The following is a 26,165-nucleotide window of genomic DNA, read 5'->3' as shown; positions in this document are numbered from 1 at the left end:
ATCTGTTTTGTTTTTCATTATTCCCGTCTGTGTGTTCTTCTTTATCCTTTTGGATTTAGTGATCCATTTATTTCCTTCCCTCATATTTGCATTTGCGTTCTCATCAGTAGACATTTTTGTTGCTTTTATTTCAGTCATGGTTTCCCATTTTCACGTGATTTCCTCTGCATTTATCTCTACTATTCTTTTTGAAAGAGTTTTATTAAATCTGTCTTTCCAAAATTATTTTATTTTTTTTTTATTTTTTTTTTTTTTAAATTTAAAGGAACTGCTGGGATCTGGAACTGTTGTCCTGTTGTTTGGTGATTATTTGTCCTATTATTTATCCTTAATCAGTCTGCATGTTCTTCTGGACAGAAAACATTTCTTACCAAAGAAACTTCAGTAGTGCATTTTAAATCTTTTCTCAAGCACAGGGCATCTATGTTGACAAATGCCAAATCTTCAGTGTCTGGTCCAGGGAAGAAATCAGTGGAAAAAATTCTGCAAAGCTATGATTTCTGTTGGCTTCAGGTCAGATCAAAGCTTGTGAAACTTCCTACAATTTGATAGTCATGTGACAATTGGGAAAATATTCTGTTATTCAGTGGGCCAGAGCTCAGTTAGAGTGAACACTAAAAGAAAGATAACTGATTAGATGGCATGAAAATAAGAACCTTCTGAGTGATTAAAATCAAGTTCAATTAAAAGTGTCTGTCCAATATGTCTGCAGTGTAACAATCATTGTGACATCTAGATACTTCTTAGGATGTGAATACATGACTTCCAAGACCTCCAATTTTATTTTCTCTTTAGAATATTAGCCTAGTTAATAATAGCTTATGCTTATAATCTCTTACTGCAGGAGATTGCTGTGTGCTTTACAAGGTGCTTTTGTTTTCATTTTATAGTTCAGAAATCTGAGGCTGACAGAAGTTAAGAGCTTCAGCATTATGTAGTAGAATCACTATTTGAAGCATTTTGACATTATCTTCTTTGAAGTACACTAATTGGATTTAAGCCCACATCTTTGATTACTCTTTAAAATTGAACAAAGTGTGTGTCATCCTGAATCACAGTGGATAAGATGGACTTTCCTTTGTAGGGATGCTATTTTAGAGTCTGCCATGCTTCAATATGTATTAGGAATAATAGATATTATTTCAGATATAACATAACAATAACTGATATTGTTTCATCAGTACAGGAAAACTTAAATGCTGTTGGAAAAATCATCTTAGGTTATCTCCATTGACTCAGACTAATGAAGAATGAACCAGCTGAGTAAAGAAAGCGTAGGGAGAACAAGCATTATCTTTTGCAACCTATTCAGTTTTGGCTGATTTAACCTAGATGAGGTGTTAAGCAATATTGTGTGCTTTGAGAGTACTGTAACAAGCTTTGTTGACTGATAATAATAACTGGAAGACGTATGTTAAATTGTTGATTCATATGAGAAAGAAAGAATACTGAAACCAGAAAGTTGTATTACTATAATTTGATAATTTGATTTAGTCTTTATTATCTATGTGGCTTCATAGTGATAGCAAAGGGCTAGTATATTTTAGCAAAATAAAATTCCAAAGTGTATGTACTAGAAAATGTGGAGAAAATTAAGTATAGGCTGATTCATGCATTCCAGTGTGATTTTACCTACATTTTAAAGATATAGTTTGTGAATTATTTCAAAACTTGCAGAAATATTTCAAGACCAGGAAAACCGAACCAAATAAAATGGACTTATTTATTAATATTCTTAATTAACATGTTTTAGTCCTATAAAATAATCCTGTCTTGAAGTAATAGAGCCAAAAAAATTATTACTTCAATCATTACTTCATTTTTATTATTGTTTGCTAGATGATAGCAGAACGATGTCCTAATATGGTTTGGGTAGCATTATGTCAAATGCTTTGCAGAGGAATGTGGAAACTCAGTTCCTTATGAGAGTAATAACTAGTCAGTGTAACTGTCCTGTAGTACGATACACACAGGTGGTGCTACTTTGAACCACACAGTTTTAATGGAGTATGTTCAGGCTAAGGTCTGTTTGTGTGGGTTGTGTTTCAGGTTGTGTTTCAGGCCTTATCAGCAGTAAGAACCAGAAAGCAAATGCAAAAATAATAAGAGAGAAAGGGGGAAAAAGAAAGATACTAATATCCATGTGACTCTGTAATTCCTGGTTCTGCAGGGTCCAAAACCCTCAGCATGTATAACATTGGCTTTTGCAAGTGAGGTTTTGAATGCACTTAACAAAGTCAATTTGCTGATTATAAAAAATAAGCGTTTTTTAAAATCAAAATATGCCTGATAATCCTTCAGGTTTCCTGATACCCCTTATTCTATTCTTATTTGTAAAAGAAATATTTTTGTTTATAAGTTGACAATTTACAGCACTCCTGCCATTCTAGTGAAATATAGCAAGCTGCCCACCTGTTCAGAATTAGAAGTCTTTTTAATTTTAATTGCAATTCCTAAATTATAAACTGTTTCCATCCTTAGAGTGGACAGCGGGAGTGCCATTTTTCTTGTAAGTCTGGGATGTTCAAAAGCAAAAGGTCCTTCTGTTGCTGACTTCCTTGCTCGTCAGCAGTATGACAGAAAGTCATCTTGATGTCGCAGAGGTAATGTTTTCATGTCAGTATGGTAAAAACAGGAAAATGAGCACGCAGACTTTATAAGTTCCTGGTTTTGAAGACTGGCCTTTAAAAAATGTGTCTATTTGGTTAAAGCTAGGGACGTATGTTAATCTACCTTTTACTTAAAAGTTTTTCACTACTGATAGTAACATTTAAAAATTGTTTTACTGATATATCCACATTTTTATTTCTAAGTAAGTAAATAAAAGAAGTACACATTATAAAAGTTAAAGAGCTAGAATAGTATTAAAATCAGGAACAACAAATAATTACTTACTTCTTAAGGTGATAATTGTTTTGTTATGCAACTGCTTGTGCAATGTTTCATAATAGATCTTTCTAATGCATTTAATAGAGAAAGATATTTTGATGTGTCATAATGAATGTGTTGTAAATTGCATGCATATAGATTCAAACTGAAAATTGGAATTAACCTTGGATATATTTAAAGATGTAATTTTAATTAACCCTTTAACTCGTAGTTAATATGCTTTATGTACTAAAGGTCTTAATGTTAATACCCCATCAGGGCAGGGATATGTCGCCCTCCTTTGAGAAAAAAGAATTATTTTCAAGATTGGATTTTGGTATAAAATGACCTTGCTGTGGATTCACTGGCAGCGTGTGCTATTAGAAGTACAATATAGTATATAACAGAAGTAGCGGGTTTTGTTGTTATTTTTAATTGAAAAGATTTGATACATCTTTGGGTTCTTACATAAACAGAGGTAAAGTAGCACCTGTCTTTAGAAATCCAGTAAGTCTAATTTTGAATAGAAATAGTACTGCTAAATGTCACAGCTTTTGAAGACTCAAAACAAACGTTTGAACTATGTAATTGACCAAGGTCAAGGTCACTAGAAACAATAGTACAGCTCAACCATCACTGTTTCGTGATTTGGGCACTAATTGCATTGAAAATACTGGTTGCTTTCTGGTTTTGTGAAATAACTTGTAAGAAAATTTTGTCTGTTTTGAAAATCTACGTCCTTTTTTTTTGTTTTTTTGCTTTTAATTATTTCTTTTTGGAAAACTGGGGTCCTACCAAACACAGGCCCAGAAAAAATAAACTTGGAGATACAGTCAGATAAAAGAAAATTTAATTTTAATCCACTTAATTAGAATCCTAAATCAAGCCTAACTGGCATCTTGATAGGCTAGAAACTTCTGGATATCAAAGAATTACTAGAAGAGCAGAAGAAGTCCATATTTGATGTGATTGACTTTGTCTATTAATATAGGAGCATCTCTGCAAACCATGTCTTTATATAGCCCAAACTTCCCACTTAGCTCACCATTCAAACTTTTGAGAATAGCTTATTGACTTAAATATGCCTCTGACTATACCTTGTACTTCAGCCTGTATATAGACATGAGCACAATGTTTCACAATTTCTTTCTTAATTCAGAGTAAACATTACGAAGTTCAAGGCATCTCAGCCGAAGACCTACTGAAGGGGTAAGATTATATGCCTCCTCGTTAGGAAAAAACTGATATCTGTAAGACCAAGTGCTGCCTTTCTTAGCAGATGGATGGAGATCAGACCTGCAGTATGATGGAAAGACTCAGCCAGAGAAGCTGAGAACATGCCTATGAATTGTGAGGTCACACTTCCTCTTCCAGAAGCTCTGGGTTTCCTATTAGCCTAGATAGAAGTAGCTTACTTGCCCCTGTTTCATGGATGTAGTCCTCCTCCTGTCTCCATGGCTAATACCCTTCCATCCCCCTCTGGGTTCTCTGGCTCCCATTAATTGCCTACTGCAATAGGAAAAGCTGTTTCTTCAGGATGTTTCAGTAGTAGTAATTCCCAGTTTTGACAGTCAGAAAGGCATTGGTTGTATTGAGACTTGCTTGGCAGAGATGCTGGGTTTTTTTCTACTGTAGTGGCAGCATTTGATTGAGAATTTGGTTAAGAAGAAACAGGACTTAAAATAATAGTCATATTTCACAGGACTTTTAAAGTCATAATTTCCTCTGGGTTTTTTGTGTTGAAGATAAAGGTGAAAAGTAACAGCAAAAGTAAAATTGAAGGTAGCAGATTTTTTTGGCGTGGGGGGAAAGGGAAGATCTGAAATCCTTGCTTACAAAGGCTCTCCTTTGGTATCCCCTCTCACTTTCATGAGGAGGTGTGAAGGAGCTGAATACTAAGGGCATGCTGAGTAGGATCTACCTGGTATTACGAGTTATTTGATTGACTGTGGCACTTGAGTTGTACCCACGTGGATACATAGTATGTGAGAAACAGGAGATGTTAGGGAGAATCAGAGAGGACATTTGGAGGTGTCTTTTACAGTGTCGATTTGATGAAGTTTTCTGTTTAAACCCACTGAAAGAGATGTTATTTGTTTCATATGTGCCTTGTCAAAAGGGGAATGACAGACCAAATTGGAACTGTCTAGAGGGAGGGGAGATGTTGCCCTCCTTTGAAAGTGGCTGAGCCTGCTCAGAAGTGAGATGCTTTCGGAGCACAAAGTGGCATGGGAAGGAGAGTGAGGGTTAGGGTGCAGCAAGCAGGGAGGCTGGAGCACCTGGAGACTGAAAAGTGTTGAGAAATATAAGGAGCAGATACAGGGTTTGCCATAGAGCTGACAGTATTTTCCTGGGGACCCGGTGGAGGCTGTCTAGAATTTGTTGCAATCCTAGCAAGTTCACTGAGTAGGAAACAAAAGGCAATTGTGGGAACAGTGTCTGCTTGCAAGGGCACAGTGGGCAGGAGAGATCTGTTTTGATTTTTATTCCTTCTTACTTAGTCATTTTGAATTTTCTTTATTTAAAAGCCAATTAATCTAGTTTATTATATAGTAAAAACCCCCTGATTTTTGTTTAAAAGCTTTATTGCCTTTTTGGAGTACTCACTTATAAGAAAAAGATCTAGGCAGTTCAATTTCAATAATATGTCTGACTCAGATTCTCATCCCATCCATCTTAAATCCATTTTCTTTCTTTAATCGCCTGCATGCCCTGGTCACAGTTCTCAGGCTTGGTTTGCTTGTACAGTAGTTTGCAATTTGCGCTTTTTAAGATACCTGTATGTATGATAGAAAAGGCAAATTACATTTCTTTTGTGACTCAAGCACTGGTGGCTGTATCCAAGAGGACACTCACTTGTGTTCTCACTACCTTTTAACCATCTCGAGAAGTTTACTGTCAGTGGACTAAAGTGTGAGACTGTATGAGGATGGAGAAAATACATTACTCTCTTTTTGTCACACTAATGCTCTTTAGTCTCTTGTTTTGCAGACAAATTTTCATATGTCTCCTAAATATGTGGAATTGAATTACTTATGATCGTTGTATAATTAATGTAATCTGAAATTTTGGGAACATATGACAGACATGTAGCCACCCACGCCCTCCAACCAAGCCATTACTTTGAAAGTAGTTTGGTATTTACATGACTAGAGACATGACTTTAACAGCTTGGTTCTGCAGAGAAAATATCATTACAAAACAAAAGCTCATAAGGGAAAGTGACACATTTTCAATGTACATAGCAGTGTATTTGAAGGTACAAATATATCCAAATGTCTACACATATATGTATACCGTATGGATATAAAAGTATGTATTCATGAAAATTCCTGTTTGTATGGATGTAGCTATTTTACAAATAACTTTCAGCATTAGCATAATACATTGAATTGTAAAAAGTGCATCTGTTCTAGAATATGTGTTTCCTTGCTGACTGTGTCTTTATAACAGTCTTCCTCTTCCTACCTTGCCCTCTCCTTGCCCTCCACTCTCTCCATGTTTCAGGCATCATTTGCTGATGAAATCCTCACTTTGTGTTAACATGTGGAGTAAAATAATGTGTTGATGGCTTGAATTCCTGTTGGTATTCTGATGATCCCCGAGTAGAGAGAGTGATGGGCTGTCACTCTTCCTGTAACTGTCCAAGGTTGAGAATTTTATTACATCTTTCAAAATACCTTTTTACTTTCATCTGAAGATGAAAATACTTGAATAAAATCCAGTTTACGTTTAAGGTGGCTGCATAATCACTTACGTATATAAAATTAAAGTTGGTTTCCTAAGGAGTTTTATCTGTTACAATTTTTGTTCCTGCTTTATGACAATTATCATAGATGGATTTTTTTTTGCCCCCCCCCCCCCTTTTTTTTTCACTGCCACAGTTTGAAGTGAGAGCATTAAGTTAAATTAATTTGACTTTGGTTGGCAAACGGTAGCAGCAGTGCTTTACCAGCTGTTTGCTTTCCTGAATTGTCCTTGGTGCTGAAATTGCTTTTGTATCTAAACAGCAAAATGTGTTTATAGCGCTACAGAATATGGAGATAAATTTAGCCTGTCAAGCAGATATTATTGGGGCTTTTTTGTGCTGTGCTTCTGGGAGTGGATCCTGACTACAGTGCTTTAATTCCAAGCTCTATGTGCCTTTGGACATCTTACAGGACTGTTTGTGGAGCTTTTCTGTTTGATTTATGACCTTGCCTGTGTGGACTTCTGATCAGATTTTATTCTCATTTAGTGCAAGAGGGGCTAATTATGAAAGTAACAAAGACTATTTCATTGTGGTAAAGCTTTTTGAATGACAAAAAGGGGGCTTTAAATTAAAATGAACTTTAACAAGGCATTTTCACATTGAAGTGATACACACTCTACCACTGATAGAGTAATTCATTTTCACCCCTTTCTGATTCTATAAACACATTGTCTCACAAGATCAGTAATTTTTTACCTCTCAGGCTAATGAAGAGTGGATGGTAGACCAATGAATTCTCTTTTTGCAGAACTGTTTTGACATTCTTAATTTTTTCTTAAATATCAAAGAAAGGACAAAGAGCTGTGATTTTATTGCATTAATATTAATAATCATTTATCTGCCAGAAAAACATTTAAATATCACTTGACATTTGCAGAGAAAGATTAATGTTTAATTTACTACAAACATAGAAATACTTTGAAATAAAAGGAAACACTACTGGATTTGGCAAAATGAAAAAAAAATCCTCAACAAAATTGAGAGACATTCAGCTATAATAAAATATTCTAACCATAGCAGAAGACAAAACCACGTTGATGCCATCTAAAATGTCAATATTTAAATTATCACTTCTGATTGAAAAAATAACATCGACTAGATAGTTTTTTAAGGTCTAATTTAAGCTTTAACTTAACAAAGGTACATGAGGATAAGCAGTTTTCTGTTACAGCGATGTGGGTACAGTTAAGAAGGCCTGACATGAATTCTATTAGTATTATAAAAACAAACCAATGTAATGTAGTTCCTGTATACTTATATATAGTACATTGGAGTGAATCTGGGATATAAGCAGTATTGACATTTCATAATTATTGGTAAGACTGGAAGTCAAGGAGGGCTTCCAGAACAGGCTGGTGACTGGAGGAAAGGAAAATAGCAAGGCACAGGAGTCAGAAAATTGTATAAGTGAAACTACAGGAACAAGTTCCATTACCTACAGAGGGATCAAAATGCTGTGTAATAAAGAGAAAAGTACGGAAATCACCTTGTTCTACAAAAGCAAGTCAGAGTAGGAACTACAGCAGACGTGTAGATGAAGTTGTGTATCAGTCTAATCTGATGAAATGTCTAAAAATGTACCTAGGCTGCATGAAAGTCTGTCTGTAAATTTTTTTCATGGATATTTTATTATAAGGTTTTACTTCTAGGCAATGAAATAATGGGAATAATGTATTAAATGAGAATAACGTTTCTAGCCCCTAAACTGTTTTTGTGACTAGATTGATAACGACAGAGAACCAAATTCAGTTTCATAATAAACTAAAATAAGAGTATTCAGATCCAATATTTGCACTGAAAGTCTGTCCTTACAGTAGACCATTCTTCAAGGAAATTTTTATATAAGATACAGAAGGAAAATTTTAGCTATAAAATCGGTAATTTCTTAGTTAAAGAATGTTCTTCTTCAGGATCCATCTCAAAAGGAAGATTCTTTTATAAGACAATACCTGGAACATTTCCATTAGTACTATTTCTTTTTAATAAAAAAAAGCAAATTTATTTACAGCTCTGGTGACTTTGGAGAGGTCCTTGAGAATATAATTTAACTATAGGTCTCCAGACTGATTGAGGTTCCCATCAATTAATCTTCCTCAAGTGGCAATTTCTAATTATACTGTGGAAGGATTCCCCTACAAAAATGTTGATTCTGTGTATCAGGCACCAAACTAGGCCAAATGCAGAATTACAGCATTACTGTACAGTAATAAATCAACAGAAATACCCTCACTTGTAGGAGGGAAGAACTGTTTTGCCTTTTGCATTACAAGAATTCATAGGGTCTTTGCAAAATGATGTCTATATTGAGTAGGAAGCATTACATAAATACGGCTAATGTAATGTACTTAAGAATAAAGAATATGCAGCTTTTAACATTTTTAACCATTTGTAATGCTTACACAGTTGTGATGTCTAGGCAGCAGGTAAATATGAGAATGTCTTACATTAGAGGCTGTAAGTAGCAGCAGATTTCAGTGCTGTACATTGAACATCAGGCCCTCACAAAGTAAGTATTTAGATATATGTTTCTCCCTGCTGCACACCAGTAATGGTACATCCTGCTGTAGTACAGTAGTTCATATTCCCTGATCTGCCTTGGTGGTTGCTTCCATGGTTAAGGCTGCAGACATTGTTATAATTTATTTATTAACTTATTAATTATTTATTTAGGATAGCACCCATTATATGCTAAGTGACTTCCAAACAGAAATTTCACCAAATGCTTTTCCTTTGAGAGCTTTCCTTTCAAAGATGTGATACATATGCAGTCGTGAGATACCCATTTTGATAGCATATAGTTTGTTAAAGGAAGCTGAGTTCCGTGACACTGATACAACACCTCTTTGTATTCCGATTTTCCTTTAACAATGGTCCACTGCCATGGATACATAACTGCCCATCTGTCTTTGGAGGCCTTTGGGGAATTGACAAAGAAGGAGCATAGAAATCAGTAGTCTACTGTTTTTCTGGGGATTTGGTGGTTTTGGTGTAGTGGGTGTGCAACGGCCAGGGTATGGGCCTCTGATTTTTAAGGGTTCTTGATGCTCCCTACTAAGTTGATGCATTGCTACTTTACTGCTGCTAGTTTCTGAATTTACCTGATATTGTGACTTTAAAAAGAAGAATTTGTGCTGCAGTCTTGGGCTTTACTGATACTTCTGTGATTTATAAGAATCTCACAGATGCGGGAGAAGGAGTCAAGAGACTGACTCCATTTTATCCATCCTTTACAATTTCCTTGCACAGTGAACATTGACATTTTATTCTTTACAGGTCCAGGTTTTTAGGTCCTTTAACTGAAAGCATCAGTATTTATTGATAAGGGCAATTTTGAAACAGGGCTCTTTGGCTGCAAGTGATTAAATATCAATCTCATTTGATCAAAACCATTGAATTCCTTCAGGTATAATTTGTTTATACTTAGGTAAGTCTGCTGTTTGCCAGTGATATTTGTAGTATATTGTGGTATCTGTTGCTTGTATATTGTACTACTTTGCTCCTGGTGTTTTTTTTGAGCAATGATTATCACTGAATCTTCAGGATTACTTGTTGCTGTTTTTCATTGTGCTCTAAAGTGAAATCACCCTTAAGACTGCTCCTTTTAATGAATGTAAAGAGACAGAAAGTATTCCAGTTCTCCAAGTTGCTTGTGTTGTATTTCTAAATAGTATTGTTTACTCTTCTGGATTATCTTTAAAAGGAAGTTGCAAGTGATGTGACTAGATGGCCTTTGGGATTAATACATGCTGGAAGTTTAAAATTATTTCTATTGTGAAATCTGTAGTAGAATCCTCATTGCAGGAAGATCCTCAAAAATACTTCTCAGTAGATTTTAATCCCTGAATTCTCCCTTCCCTCTCGCCCAGACATCATTCAAACACTGGTGACCAAGAAAAATATTTTTTTCTGAAAGGAAAAACTCATCCTAAAACTGTCCATTGGTGGCAGTGTCCAGACTACTAAAATACGAGAATCTTTTTGTATCTACTTTTAGGAAAAGAAAGTAAATCACATCATCATCCCCCCAAACTTTCTAGTCTTTTAAATTTGACTAATAAAAGAAATTTAATCTGGTTTATGCCTCTTTCCTTGTTCAATCAGTCCTTCTTTCTTAAAGGTTTTCAATTCTCTTAATTTTCTTTATGGAAGACAATTCTTTAGTTAAAAATGGCCTTGTACCTTTTTTACTTCATTCAGAGGCCAGTCCCACAACTTTCTTTTAATCTAATGATTCAGATTAGCTGCTGTGGGTGATAAATTCTGCCTCCTACTCTAATTCAGATAAAAGTTTTAATTTATAAAATTCCTGTGGGTGTTTTAGTTTGGGCCACACTGTTCATATTTCTGCAATTTAACTCAGTACAAAGGAAGTGTAAGTCTGTTCATTACACTTATTTGCGACCACTGAGAAACAGTAATGGTGATCCCAGATACTATGGGCAGAATGCTCTCAGGAAATGGGTCTAGCGCACTTTACTTACATCACTTGTGAGGAAAAATATTGGAAAGACTGGAACTCAGACGGTGAAAAGGCATGGAAAATCAGATTGTGCTCTCATTGTTATGAATTAGGAGCAACACGATTAAAATCAATATTGTTGCACCGAAAGAAATAGGACAGTTGGAAAGGATGAGAACATTTAGAAGTTTTAGGTTCACTGCTCTTCTACATATTGTTGCTGAATAATTTGGAAGTGAAACAAACAAACAAATGGAGACCTATAACTCTTATATACCCAAAAGAACTATAAAATTTCTTTTAATGCTGTGTTCATAGATGAACAAGAAAAGTGTGAAAGTTAGAATTGTCGTGTGCTGTCAGTCTCAATTAGATTTTATCACATTGACTAATTACAATAAAAGATCAATCACAATCGCTCAGCCTCTGTAAGTTATGCATTAATATGTACATCTCAGTTTACCCTTTCCAGTGATGGGAGCTGGCCTTTTACCAATTGCTGCTAAGGGCTAATGTAGTCATTGTTCGTATACAATCTTTTTCACAAAAGCTACTGATTTACTGTCCTTTAATGTCACTATTGATAAAAACTTAAAACATAATGGAAACACAGCCATTTCAACTTGCTTTATTGAGGAGGGAGGATAGAAAAGAGACTACAAATACAAGTCTGAAACATCCAGCTTCTCAAGCCATGTACTTTTGAAATACTTCGCCTTTTTGATAGTCTTGAACATTTTTCAAAGGTGATTTGGATTTTGACTGAAAGCTGAGTCATGAGTGTTGCTGTTGTTTTAAGTGAAACATCAGGTTCTTAAAAGAATACAACATTGTTGAAGAGTATTGAGGTTTTTTCCCAAAATATTGATTTAACTGTAGCAGTGTAGATATTACTTTGTATTGCAGAGCTTAATATGTGTGATTTTAATGATTTAAAGTATACTTTAATTTACAAGGTGTTGTATATGTGTTTTTTATGGTATTGTCTTTTTATAAAATCACGTGCTTTCAGTTTCAGGAATCTTGATTTGACGTATGCTTTGGGCAGGAGTCCAGGAGGTGATACAAAAACAGTGACAGGTTTTCGGAGACCATCACTATTTCATTAGATTTTTTTTCTATTTAAAAATCAAATGCTATTTAGAAGTTGTTTAGGACTTCTCACCAAAATATTTTTTATAAATTCTTTTCACAGACAGAGACCATAAAGGCAATGGGAATTTACAACTGATGCACTCCTTTCAGAAGATATCTAATCTTTCACTCAAGAGAAGTTTTTACAGATTTCGGTCCCTGTAGTTCCTCTTCCATTTAGAATGTGTCAATAAAATGTCTTTGCATTATCATCTTAATGTGTTTCGTGATCTTTAAGGATGAATTCCATTGAGGATATTCCATATTCTACATTTCACCTTATTTTGTGAAATATATAGCAGCATGAAAATATAGATTAATACTGTTTGGCTCTCTTGGATTTGATCCCAGGTTCAACTGGTGAAAATGATGTATATTCCAATCTGTTCCTTGGTTGTTTTTGTTTAAAGAATTTGTATAGATTGAAATGCAGCTGCAAGTGTATTAGTGATTTTCTATTGCTTACTTGTCAAGATTTTTATTGTGTGGATGAAAAATAGTATTTCAAAACCTGGCGGCATATTGACAAAAACAGAAGAACACTTTGTGTAATTCTCTTTTGAAAAACTGCCTCTTTTAGAGACAGAGATTGCCTCAGCCACTTCCATTCATATGTATCTTGATCAATAGATTTATTGATAGCTTTTAGCCAAGATTTAATTCTTTTTTCTCCTCAGTTCACCATGGTGCTCACTTTTCTGAATTAAGGAACTAGAATTAGGCTCCTATAAGCAAGGCATACAATATGCAAGTGCTCTAGGTGTAAAAGGAGGCATTTGACCTTTTGTTGCTAATCTGTGACAGGTGCAGGCTATTTTCTTCCAAATGGTGTTAATTTTCATGTGCAAATCCACCCCCTGAAACCTGCATTCTATATATCCACCACAGGGGAATTGGTGGTCATCATGAGTACTGTAATGGACAGCTGAGAGGGATAATCACTGATATTTCAACACATTCATGCTTGCGACTCAGTCGTTTTTAGTACACTTCTGTTTTCACTGCTTATTAGGGAGGCTGAAGTTAGTTATTCATTTCTGGACAAAAAAAAGTGTCTGAGAAAGTTCATGTGCAGGGAACAGCACATTGTTACAAATTAGTTTCCTTTACCATTTCTGGCAAACTCATTACAAAGTAATCGCGCCCTGCGCTGAAGTGCACTTCCTCTGGGACCAATAACTGTAAATAAGCAGGGCTGCAAGCTGGCTGATAAGTTGTTGTTCTGAAGATAACGGTCCTTTTTAGCAGAGTGTTTGACCTTTTTCTTTATATTGCCGCAGGCTTGTCTAAGACCCTCAAGGTCTATTTTTCATCTTAAAATTCTCCGTAGGAAAGCACAATGTGTGGTTTAAGAAGATTTTAGGATTGCTTAACATATCTATATTTTCTTTTCTAGCATTTTTATGATAATTGTTAGAATGCTTAGTAAGTTTAGCTAGCGTTTTCTTAAGCAGGTTTTCTTTCTTTGTGCAAAGTACTCTTTTTATTGACGTAGGAAGCAATATACGTTAATATTTTATGAGGACTAAGTGTATGTTGCATGATTAATAAAATAGTAACATGGTTTTTTTTTTCCTGACTTTTAAAGAAACTTAAAACACGCTATTGACCCCTTTCACTATTCACATTTTGAGAGTATTGCACCAAACATTACTCTGTAAAGCAATTTAAGCAGATATTAAGAATTTCAGCTTGAATGATTAAAGAAAAGTATGTCTCTTTTTTTCTCAGTGTGCTAAGAGTATTGAACAGAAATGTGACTGAAAATTGAGCATGTCTGAAAAACAAACCCCAAGGCAAAGTGAAAGTCAGTTTATAGACATTTGGGAATTTGATTTGTTCACATCTTCACATCACTTTAAAAAAGATCTATGCCAATATTTTTCTAAAGTAAAATAATAATAGAAAAAGAACCCGCAACTAATTTCAGAGTACATAGAAGAAAAAAATCCATAATGTTCTGTAAAGGGCTGGCTACCCTAATACATTGCTTATTTTACTTTTAAGGTACTGTTAGAAAGCTGTTTGACAACCAGATGTGCACCCAAACTACAAAAAAAGAAATTAAACAAGAAATGTCTTAGAATGCCAATAATTTCAAGTCTTACTGCTCTTAATGTTGTTGTGCTTTTAAAAAAACCTTGCAGATCACACTACTTGATCAGTTCGTTAATTTTAATGTACCTTAAATAACATTATTAATATCTTATATTTTATAATCTTAACCCTCAAATATAATGCAAATCACAAATTATGGAGTGATGATGCTTAAAAAAGAAGTTGTATAGTCTCATAGATCCAACTTCTGTATTTATTGAATGGAGTGGTGATGATTTCATATGGGCGTGAACCCAAAACTGACATTTAGTAGTATCCTTTTTCTTTGATTTTAAAACAATGTGCTTAACCAATATGGTTATGAACAGACTCTCTTGCTAATATCACAAATTACCAGACGAGCAATGCACACAGAATAAAAACTTTATACAAGAAGGATTTTAGTAGATTTATCGAGATTGAAAACTATTGGTAGGTATATTGCACAAAATGGGTGCTATATAGCTTTCTCTTAAATTTGTCGTCATATCAGCACAGAAACTGTCTACCTCAGGTACTACAAGGCAGAGTGTAGGTATTAGGTAATTGCACAGAGATCCTGTGACACAGGAGGAACTTACTGTCTAACCATTCATTAAATGGTTTTCTTTCTCGCTATGCATTTAACAAAAAAAGAAAAGAGACAATTTAAAGAACCTTATAGAGCTATTAAAAGTAAAAGCAGTTTAGAAGTTGTTTGCACTTAAGAAAAAAATGTTTATTTTCAGTGTTAAAATATTGAAATGGTATAGTGGCAAAATGGAATAGCATAATCAATGTTTAACTGCTGGTCCATTGTTTCTAATGCATTTCACTGTATTACCTGTGGTATTGGAATAGAATTCTCACTCATTAGAATAAATCTGTTTCCCATGATTACAGTGATGTGAAGGCAGTACGTGAAATTGTTAACTTTGTTTGTGAGATTAATGTTGAGAAGTTTATATGCTTTCTTGGACACCAAAAAAAGTTTTTCTGTGACATTATCAGTTTTCTACAAAGCATCTCTTAAAGTAAGGAAGTATTTTGTTCTTACAGTTCTAGGTTTCTTTGTACCAAAACTGCTGGGTTTTTTAGTGGCATTGCTATGAGGGTTGAAATTAGGCCGACAGATTGTCAGCAAAGGCTGTGATATTGCAAACAATAGTCTATTGAGCACGAGGAACTTGTTGAATTGGTTACCGAAGGCATTAGTGTTAGGTCCAGCCTATTTAGCATCTGGAAGACAGAGAAGAAATAGTGCGCTAATGAAATGTACAAATGATACTAAACTGCAAATGGCTGCAGGAGACTGTGGCAGCTGACATATACTGCCAAGGAGCCTAGTAAGGGACGGTTCTGTAGGCAAAAAGTAATAAAGTGAGATACGATTCACAAAAGGAGAAAATACAGCGTTAAGAGGGATGTGAATATTTAAATCAAGTGTTACAGCTAAAGAGAGAAAATAGTGTTGGGAGTTCCAGGGGACTGTGCACACAATGATCAAATTGTGAAGGGTTCTGCTGGATTTGAGATAGGTATATAGGTTTTCCAGAGCAGACTGGCTTGGAGTAGTTCCAGTGTACTAGCTCTTCACCATCAGTGATTTCACTGACATCCATACAATTCTCCAGTGCTAGTTTAGGGATCCTATGGACTCTGTAAAATAGTTCTGAGTGGGCCATCTGTCCCACATACAGTTCAGATCAGTTTGATGTTGAAAAAGGAGCTGAAATGTGCAATAGGTCAGAAATCAAGGTCTCATTTTGCTTTGTTTTTATTTATTCATTTAGTAATCTTTTAATTTCCTATGCCTTGCAGTACAACTTTTTAATAATCTTTGTACTTAAACCATAAATTTAATTGCTTCTGTGTCTTTCTTTGTAAGTAATTAAATCAAAATTTGCACCTCTGGTCTGTGCTGCAGATAAGTTAGTCCATATCTGGAACTGCTGGGATCACTGAGAGGTGTGTGTACCTAGTAGTTTACAAGCTGGACGTAGTTCACAGTTTGTGTTTATCTGGCCTGCTGCCTTAATCTTTGAGGATCCACCATCATCATGTGCACAGCTCAGACTGAAGTGGCTCTGGGCACCCAGGCATTAAGCTTTGTCCAGAGAGAGCTCAAACTGTGACCTTTGAGGCAACTGGAATCCAACCTATGCTGTTGAACAGCTTGGACCACCTAAATTCTGAAATACATGAGGAATATTATCTTCCCAACAATGTCATATGTGCATGACATTTAATGAAAAATACAGTAAAACAAAGTCCTTTAATTAAAGGTTTTAAAATGCAACAGCTTGATTTTGTGGTTCTTTTACTCTGGATAATAATCTGTAAGAAATAGCAGTTTATGTTAAGATTTGGGTTCTGTTGTGAACAACAGAGACAGGTTTGAACCCTGTGGCAGAAAGTGCACTTAGATGTGTAAGGGACGTAACCCAAAGCCAGGCAGATGTGGTGGGTTGACCTTGGCTGGCTGCGATGCCCACCCAACCGCTCTCTTACTCACTCTCCTCAGCAGGACAGGTGGAAGAAAATAAGGCAAAAAAGCTTGTGGGTAAAGATAACGACAGGGAGATTGCTCACCAATTGCCTCACAGGCAAAACAGACTTGACTGGGGGAAAACGAATTTATTGCTAGTTAAGATAGGTTTGGATAGTAAGAAACAAAGAGAAACCAAAACAACACCTTCACCCCACCCCTTCCCTGTGTCCTGGGATCAACTTCACTCCCCCCTCCTCTCTCCACGTGCTGTTCCCCTGCTCCAGCCTGGGCCCTTCCCATGGCTGTGGTTCCTGTCAGCAGAGCCTGCTCCAGCACGGGTCCCCTGTGGGCCACTGGTTCTTCAGGAAATACCCACCTACTCCAGCCTCTCCCCACAGGGCCCAGGGGAGACCCTACCCCGGCACCTGGAGCACCCGCTTCCCTCCTCCTCCTCCTCAGACTCTGGTTCTTCTCAGACTCCCTAACTCCTCATGTGGTGGTTTTGCCCTTCCTTAAATGCACTGTCAAGGAGGCACCGCCGCCTTCGCTGAAGGCTGGGCCGTGCCCTGTGGTGGGGCGGGTGCGGAGCCGGCTGGAGCTGGCTGGAACCGGCTGAAACATGCCATGACCGGCACGGGTCAGCCCAGCCCCGCCTCAGAGAGCTCAGCCCTGCAGCCCCGCTGCTCTCCCGTGGCACGGACACCCATACAGCAGATGACATTATTTATATTTGGCAAAGGTATTCTAACTGTACAATATTGCCGGTTTGGTTTTTTTTCAAGTATTTCATATGTCAAATGTATCCTTCAGGCAAGTGTTCAGGAACAGATTGGTAGCATGAAGCAGTTTTCTGCAGAGGGAATCAGTGAAGAGAATATTCTTCTGAAAAGAAGAATGTAAGTAGGAAAGTAGAGAATAACATTAAAAACAGGGAAGATTAAGAATGTTCAATTGGTAAAGCCAGAAACAATTTGGGATAAGGAAGAAATCCTGCAAATATATTGATGAACAAAGTTGAAAATATTTTTTTCTGCTTCTTTCCCATCCCAGAACAGCAGATCAGCCAAATTTTGCTTCTTGAGCTCGTACTGAGTAGCATGTTACCAATGAACAGTGATATTGACTGAAATGGGACTTGCTGAGGAGCTCAAATAGCATTATAAATAACGATTTGAACCCAACAGCATGTATCTGACACAGAAAATATGTATCTAAACCTAAATATATCTGAAACCATAAAACCAGGTCATCAACCAGGAGACATTCAAAACCTGCCTGGACATGTTCCTGTGTGATCTGCTCTAGGTGGATCTGCTCTGGCAGGGTGGTTGGACTAGGTGATCTTTCAGGGTCTTTTCCAACCCCTAACGTTCTGTGATTCTGTGATTCTGTGATCTTACAGGGCTATTTTTTTTTTGTAATTATAATTTAACATGTGAGCTAAAGCATGGCCATGTCTTACAAGACCTGATGAGATAGGTTTTGGATTGGATCAGGAAAATGTGAAGTCTTATTTTTGTAGCCTGTAAATGAAATGGACAGTCTAAACCCCATCTTTAAATATCTTGGCACACTTCAAAGGAAAAAATGCCAATTTAGCAATTTAAAAGCACTTAGCAAGTTTTCCCAGTGCTGAACTTCATTTCTATAGCCAGTATGGTTGCTTGCTGACTAATGCCATAGGGGACAATGTAGCTCTGACTATATTTAAAAATATTCTTCCATGAAATTCACCAGGAAAAAGCACAGGTGAAATCTTACAGCTTTGTTTTTGTCTTTGGAAGGAGGTGATAGTGGCTGCAAATGGTAAAGGAAAAGTATTAAGATAGCTTTTGAATCATCAAAGGACATGAAGGCTGGTCCATCTGTGAGGAGAGAAGGATGCCCAGAGTACCAGCCAGCGGGGCCAGGTGGAAATCTGGGGACACTTTAGTCTTAGAGGTGCTTCAACATGAGCAGCAAATGGAAGGAAAGAAATCCATGCAGTGGCTAAAAGAGGTGCAGAGACATTATTAGAAAAGGGGGGGGGGGGAGGGAAGGGAAACAATTAAAAGAATGTTAGCTCACTTAGTTAGAATACTCAGGTAAGAAAAGATTAAAAGTCAATTTGAATAATAAAAATCCATGTTGTCTTCTTTTTAGTGTATTTATATGCTTACAGGTATGTATTTGTTTTGTGACTATGATTAGTCTTTAAAAATAATTCTAATACTGAACTGTTGTAAAGCTTATTATACTTATATATTTTAAACAACAGAGGTAGAAGTATTTAGAACTTTTCTCAGTGCAGTTCCTGGAGACTTTATCAGCCATTCATTAAAATGCATTCTTTGTCATATGTTCTCGGTAGGTAACCTTGGACGGGTGGACCACATCACAGAGTTTGAGTATGACCTGTTCATTAGACCAGATACATGTAACCCACGCTTTCGAGTTTGGTTCAACTTCACTGTTGAAAATGTAAAGGAATCACAGGTAAGTGATAATAAATTAGATAGTATGATAGCCTTAAGAATTGCTTACTCCAGAATATATTTTCTTAAAGAAAGAAGATGACATGAGGGTTTGTAACTAAAAATTTGCTTTGAAATATATTTTTGTTCTTTGAATTTTCCTAAGTAAAAGCAGGTATCAGCATGACTGGGTATTGCCATGTTTTTGGGCTGTCCAAGACAGGAAGTAATTACAAAGATAGTATAACATTTGCCACCTAACAGAGATTGTGTTAGTAATGGCTGCTATATATTTCTGTTAATATATACAAACCAAATATATGTGTTAATATATGAAAAAGAAGTCCATCACAGCTGTTCAAACATTAACGCTCAAGCCTTCATTTTATATATGTAGAGCAATGAGGTAGCGTTGAAACAGGTATTAGTGACATGTAGTAGAGGAGGAGTTGCCTGCCAATGTGTCCCTGGTGAAGGAGGAGGTTTAAATGTGAAGCAACTTGATAAACAACTGTTTCACCTATTTTTAAATAATGTTTCTTTGCAGTAAGAATACCGCTTGAGAAAGAAACTTCCGTGCTCTATTTTTTCACTTGTCCTCAACTAAGCCAAAGAAAAAGTTCTGTACTACCTTTCACATTAACAAATCAAAAAAGATTTAATTCCACTTTTCACTCTTAGCTTGCATTTTATTCTGGTGTTCTGTCTTAGTTTATCATAATCAGACTGTCTTTTTCACTTAACGGAAAGAAAACATATTTAGTAAGAGAAAAAACTGCAGAAGCTTGATATTTGTATTCCTGAGTCTAATATCTCAATATCCACCACTGTAGAATTCCTGTTACAACTAGAAATCATGAAATTGTTTATCTATCTTCCTGGAACCTGATACTTTATCAGACAGAACCTTTCCCCTGCTGTGCCTTACTCAACTATGATCAAATTATATAGTCATGAGATGAATGGGAATCTGTCTCAAGGAAGCAAAGAGATCTGGTATAAAGATACAATATTTATCTAGTGCTTACAGGATATTTGTTTTCATGGTTGTCTACATGAAAGAGAATGGTTTCACTATTAAGTTTGACTTGCGAGGTCTGTTTTTATAATGTGTGTTCCTATAATCTTTTTTTCATCTCTCCAATTTCCGTTAAAATGAGACCTGCATGAGCGTAATCTAGTCTGGAACCTTTTTTAGGTCTTTGTACTAGCGGACATGGGCAGTATTAGTCACTGAAGCTCAGCTGTATTAAATGAATGTTAGAAATTGCTACATCAAACATACTATGTAATCTGCTTTGTGCATTTTCATTATTTTCTTTCGTGTTTTACTAGAAAACAGTAACAAGGAAACCCATACCATTCAGTATTGCTTAAAAATGTTGCACTAATACACAATTTACTTTGATCACTTTATGCGCAAAAGTATGTATTTTATTAACTCCATATGAATAATTATCTGTATAATATTATATTTATTTTTGATTTATCATATAGGTGATGTGGGGGGGAGGGATTTATATATCCTAGGTCTGGTTTCAGCCATTTAGATGAGGACTCAAAAGGAGTAGCTAGTTTTATTTGGTTTATATATTGTCTATATTACATTTCCTTCTCATTGTTCCTTTTCCTTTGACTTCAAATTCTTAAACAACTTTATTTACTTAGATTTGAAAATATGTTGAAGATTTTCTTTTCACTATAAGAATGTCGTCAGTTTTGCTTGACATTTCACACTAAAACCTTAACTCATAAAGAAATTTATTTCAATAGTATCATGAGAAAACAAGAAACATCCTTTCATTATCTGAAATATAAATCAGCCATTCTGTTTTTCTCCTGTTGCACCAGACCAATCATCGACACATAGCAGTGGATAAATGGATAAAAAAGTGAATGAAAAAGACACAGTGTAAAAACAACAGCCGTACAAATACATAGGAACACACAATTGTACAGTATGTATTTCTGATTTAGATTTCAGTTCTACTACTGGATAGTAATGCAGTTTTACAGTATTTTGTGTTATTAATCTAAAGATAAATGAAAAGAAAGATCTATTAAACATTCCTGCCAATCTCACCGTCCGTACGTTATAGTTTTGTGGAGAATGCGTTTTTTACATTCCAGTTCTAATTTTCTTAAGCTGTGGATCTTCCAGTTCCTATGTCTCAAAACTGTTCTGTAGACTCATCTCACAGTGTTTCTTATTTTTAGCCTAAAGCTTTCCTTTATTCAGTTCCACTATTCCCACTTGCAATTCTGCTTAGTAATAGCTCCTCTTGGTACAAATAAATCCTCATCATCCTTGGCTAACATTTATATTTCTCTAAACTATAACATTCTTCATCATTTGTGTCTCAGCCTAGCTATCATGTTTGATTCTTTCAGCCCTATATCCAATAGAACACTTTACCTTTAAGTGTTTAAGTATTTTTCTGCTTTGAGGCCTTTGGACTTCCATCATAAGTGAATCTTTCAAGCCCTTTGATAATTAGCCTAGTTTCCCAGGGAATCAAAGCTTATATGATCACACTGTCTACTTCCTAGCCTAGGGTTTTGTGTGGCTGCTGATCTTTCTCCTCTCCTTTCTTCCTCAATAGCCTCTTAACTCTTCGCCAGTTTCAACACCACTGGACAGGAATTCCTGTAAGTCTCAGGAAAGGAGACTGCCAGATGGGCAAGAGACCCATCTGTGTTCCCACTGGCAGAAAGGCTATATTATGAGATCATTTCTTATTGAACATCAGAGAGTCCACAGAGGAGATGCACAGGAGAAAGTACTCATTGGAATTTGCATTTTTAAGATACCAGAGAATCCAACTATGAAATCCAAATCCATAGCACTTAATGGTTTTGCTTCTTGCAGAACTTCTTGTTTTTGTTATTATTATTCCTCTTCCAGTTCCCTCAATATTTTCTTTATAGTGTGGAACTAAAATTTGATGGACAATTCTGAGTACTCTAACATCCCAACTTACAGAGAAGGGACTTCAGTCCCTTTGCTGTGTTACTGTCTCAGTGTAGACAGCTGAAAATTGCAGCAGCCTTTTGTTGCTGTACCACTATGGAAACTCATGCCTAATTTGTTGTTCACTATCATACATAAGTCTTTTTCAGAATGATTGCTTCCTTCCTCCTGTTACGTATGTCTTAGGTTATTGTTGTGCTTCAGTAACAAGGGCAGGTAATAGAGCTAAATTCTGTAGCATAGCAGTGAAAGCCCTAATCTTTTCAGAGTTATTTTTAGAATTTTATGATAAACTTGGTGGTTTTTGTTGTTCACTTTGCTATGTTACAGTAGAACCCACAGCCTTTTTTTTTTTTTTTTTTTTTTTACTTGGAAGTTGGTAAATTAACTTCTTCCTCCTTCTGACTTGGACCTCTACATCAGACATTTTATGTTGTCTGTTTTATTTTATACTTTTTTTAGCAAAAGAAATGGCTAATGGCTTATATTTATGGGAAAAAAGAACTATCATGTAAGATACCTGTCAGATGTAAAATTTGGTCTTTTGGTCTTCTTATATGGTTTCTGACTTGCAAGTCAGGCGGTCTGATGAAGATCTGAGGTGTGGATTTTTTGTCATTTGTTAAGTGAATTCAATTAATACCAATATTGGAAAAAAACAAAAAGAAATTGATATGTTGTATGTAAGGACTGTAATCATGGAATGATTACACTTAAAATAACCATGAAAGGGAGAATGAAGGAAATAGGATTTGCTGTGAAACACATGGTCTCATGGGTGAAGCCTCCAATTTCTCTAATTATATACGTGTCACAGGCTGCTGTCTATTTCTGGATAATGCTTTTTATTGGGCAGGGTTTGTTTCCTATTAACTTCAACTGTGGCCCTTACAACACCATCTACAATTTTGCTAAATTCCTTCTCTGTTGAACCGGAGATTGGATGAACAAATGTCATCTCCAAATTGCATTTCAACTATTTTAAATAGACAGCGCTTCAGGTGCATGATTACTTCTGAGCTAGATACTTCTGAGCTAGAATGTCTTTAAAGGTGTTAGTAGCAACAGTGGTGCATTTGAGATTTGGCAGAAAAACAAAGTGTGTGTATGTGTGACAAATTACGGAAATATGCTAGTATGCCAATACTGGAGGATTGTACAGATGAAAAGAACGATGCTTTATCTTGGGGGCCATAACCAGAAATTCTACTCAAGCAGTTGACACTGACCATTCCAGATAGTGTAGCCACACTAGAAAAAGATGAACTCTGTCCTGGAAAATTTAATTTTGAGGAATTTGAGAAGAGATAAGTGTTGAATGCAACAAAATGATGAAAGGATTAAAAATATCTGTGTGGATTTTAATTACTCTGACAAACAGCAACCATATTATAGCAATAAGTAATGCACATCTAGGCTGCATGATATATTCTGTATGTGTGTGTACCACGAACAACTCTGTTATCTGATGAATCATGTTCAGAAATGGTATTTCCACTGAGATTAAAAAAAGAATTTCCAACAGAAGGGGTTTCCTAATAGTGCCAATTTTTGTTCTCTGAGTGTTGATAAACACATTTGGAGTTCTTCATTGCAAAGGTGCTGACAAAATATACCAAGAAGGACAGAGGAGAAGAATGGATATTTGGCAGCTAGGATTTGATCATTACTTACAGTTAATAAATCAATCCAGATTGAGATTAAAATCAAAGAACCAAACGTTATTTACTTCAAAGACATTCTCTCTGTTACTTCAGTTACAGTTGGACTGAGTCTAGAATTTTTACTCAAGATTTCTGGTTTTTATTTGTTATGTACATGTATGGATCAGGAAAAAAAGATAGCCTGTTCTTCTTTAGAAATTTAAACAGCATGCCAAGGTAAAACAGATAATATCGTAGCTTGACATTATTATGAACACAGGAAGCTCTCATTATAGGGTTTTCTCTTTTTTGTCTTACACTTCTTTACAAAATAAAAAAGGCTGTAAAATCTCTGCTGTCTTTGATTAGATTTTCAGGAGCTATTTATTATTGGGATTGGATTTTGGAGTTTGTTCAGGCCTCTTTCTACTGTCCTAAAACAACCCGGTGATCCTTAGTGGACAACAGCTTCTTTGTGATGTTACAGCTGTGATTGTTTAAAGATATTGACGATAGGTGTATAGGAAGAGATAATGTCTTTTGTTATACCAATTTATACATTGTGGAGAAGCAGGGGGAAAGAAAAGAAAAACAGTCATGAAAAACAGGTACTCAACCTCTTTTTCTGTCCTAAGAACTCATTTCCTGCAGTTAATTCCTGACGAAGCTGCCTCCAAAGTAAGATGGAGTAAGGATAACATCAAAAGCAGTCTAAAGTTGGAAATGGGCTAACTTTTTACTTTCTTCATCTTAAGCAGACATTCTTTGCTGTCATTTGATGGTTTAAGTTACTGATATCAAGATGCATTGTAACATCTTATGGCCTTTCCAGTTTCTTGTTTTAGAAGACAGGTATTTTCTTTACTGTGCATTAAAGGCTATATTGCATTTACCTAGCTGTGGAAAATGCATGTATAAAACTGCATAAGTTTTTGTGAAGGAGTACAGTTATGAAATTTTGAAGACTTCTATAAAGGATTTTTTAACTTGCAACATTTCATAACAATCTGAAATATATTTTCTGTAGTGTATTTCATTAAATATACCTTCTCACTAAATTAGGTATAAGACATTCATTGTTGAATAGTTTGCATTAATAATTTATTAATCCTTTTCTGGTCAGCTCCTGTAATCTCTCTAAATAGCTCTATATAATAATTTACAAGGAGAATTGCAGAATTGCTAGGTTATTTGAATTTTGCCTGTTTAGGGAGCCCTCAGCAGTTACTCATCTTTATGTGCTCTTCTTATGTGATTTTTAGTATGCTAGAAAGATACCTCTACCTCTTCCTGTATCTTGGTATTTTATTCACCTTTTACACAGGTAGACAAAACCTCATCTTTTTCAAGTACCAGTTTTGTTTTGTCATATAAATTAATTTTGTTTCCTCACTTCTGACACTTTTCTTGAAAATCATCTCATTTGAAGAGGTTAAAGGTAAAGGTTACTGATACCTATGCACTGCCTATGCAAGCACTTTTAATGAATTAAAATTCAGAATTTTGAAATTTGGAAGTTTATGACAAATAGATACATAATAAGGAGTCTGAACAAAGCCATCATCTTAAAAGATTTCACTGACATATCTGAATAGAATGTGTATAAGAACTTGATTACTAGGAATGCTTTTGTTGATCTGATTTTTATACTCCATACAACTATCGCAGTGTAACACAGCAGAATCTTACTGGGACTCACACAAAAAGTGATGTGGTATTGTTTGATTCCAAATTAGAATCCTTAAAGCATAAGACAAGATCCATGTTGCTGAAAAGATAAGCTTTACATTTGTATTGCTCTTGTAAATCTGGGTTTAAAGATGGATTTTGGTTAGCTTTTAAAAGAAGCTTAGTATCTAGCATACTATAGTGTTTACTGTACAAAAAGATAGTGTTTTAAATTTGCTATTTATAGAAAATGTACATATTTGCCAAATTCCTTTCCTCTCTTTTTAGGTTCTTATTAAATAGTAAACAATTAAAAGGAATTTCAATTTTGTATGAAAAGTTTGTGGCAGAACTTTATATCTATTACTGTTACTGCCAGTAATGTAAAACATGGACGTAGACGTAAAAGAAAAACTTCATGCAAATAGACATAAGGTAATATAAATGTAAGAATGTACCAGAATGGGTGAGTTTTAAATTTATCTCTGCTGCTGGGTTGATCTACTACCACAGAAAATTAAATATTTATATTTAAATTTAATGCAAAGATTTATGGGTGGATAGTTTAAAGCTTTTTTTTTTTTTTTTTTCAGGAATAAGTGTCTCTGATACTAAAAAGGAAATATGTCTAAGGACTAGAAAGCTTTGAGA

The 26,165-nt window shown here is 35.5% G+C and overlaps 1 protein-coding gene across 1 annotated transcript in view; it reads left to right on the top strand.

Moving 5' to 3' along the window:
• The window catches only part of LOC104345166 (BEN domain-containing protein 5), a 628,288-nt gene that overhangs the window by 32,857 nt on the left and 569,266 nt on the right, over positions 1-26,165 (top strand). Inside the window, exon 3 of the mRNA XM_086462164.1 lies at positions 19,130-19,254. Within this exon, the coding sequence (XP_086318290.1) occupies positions 19,130-19,254 (125 nt within the window). The remainder of the gene's footprint in view (positions 1-19,129; positions 19,255-26,165) is intronic.

This window comes from Leptosomus discolor, chromosome 3 (genome assembly GCF_034619465.1).
Source record: "Leptosomus discolor isolate bLepDis1 chromosome 3, bLepDis1.hap2, whole genome shotgun sequence".
In the NCBI taxonomy this organism is placed as follows: domain Eukaryota; kingdom Metazoa; phylum Chordata; class Aves; order Leptosomiformes; family Leptosomidae; genus Leptosomus; species Leptosomus discolor.
The sequence above is the reverse complement of the archived record's forward strand: the minus strand, read 5'-3'. Positions and strand labels throughout refer to the sequence as shown.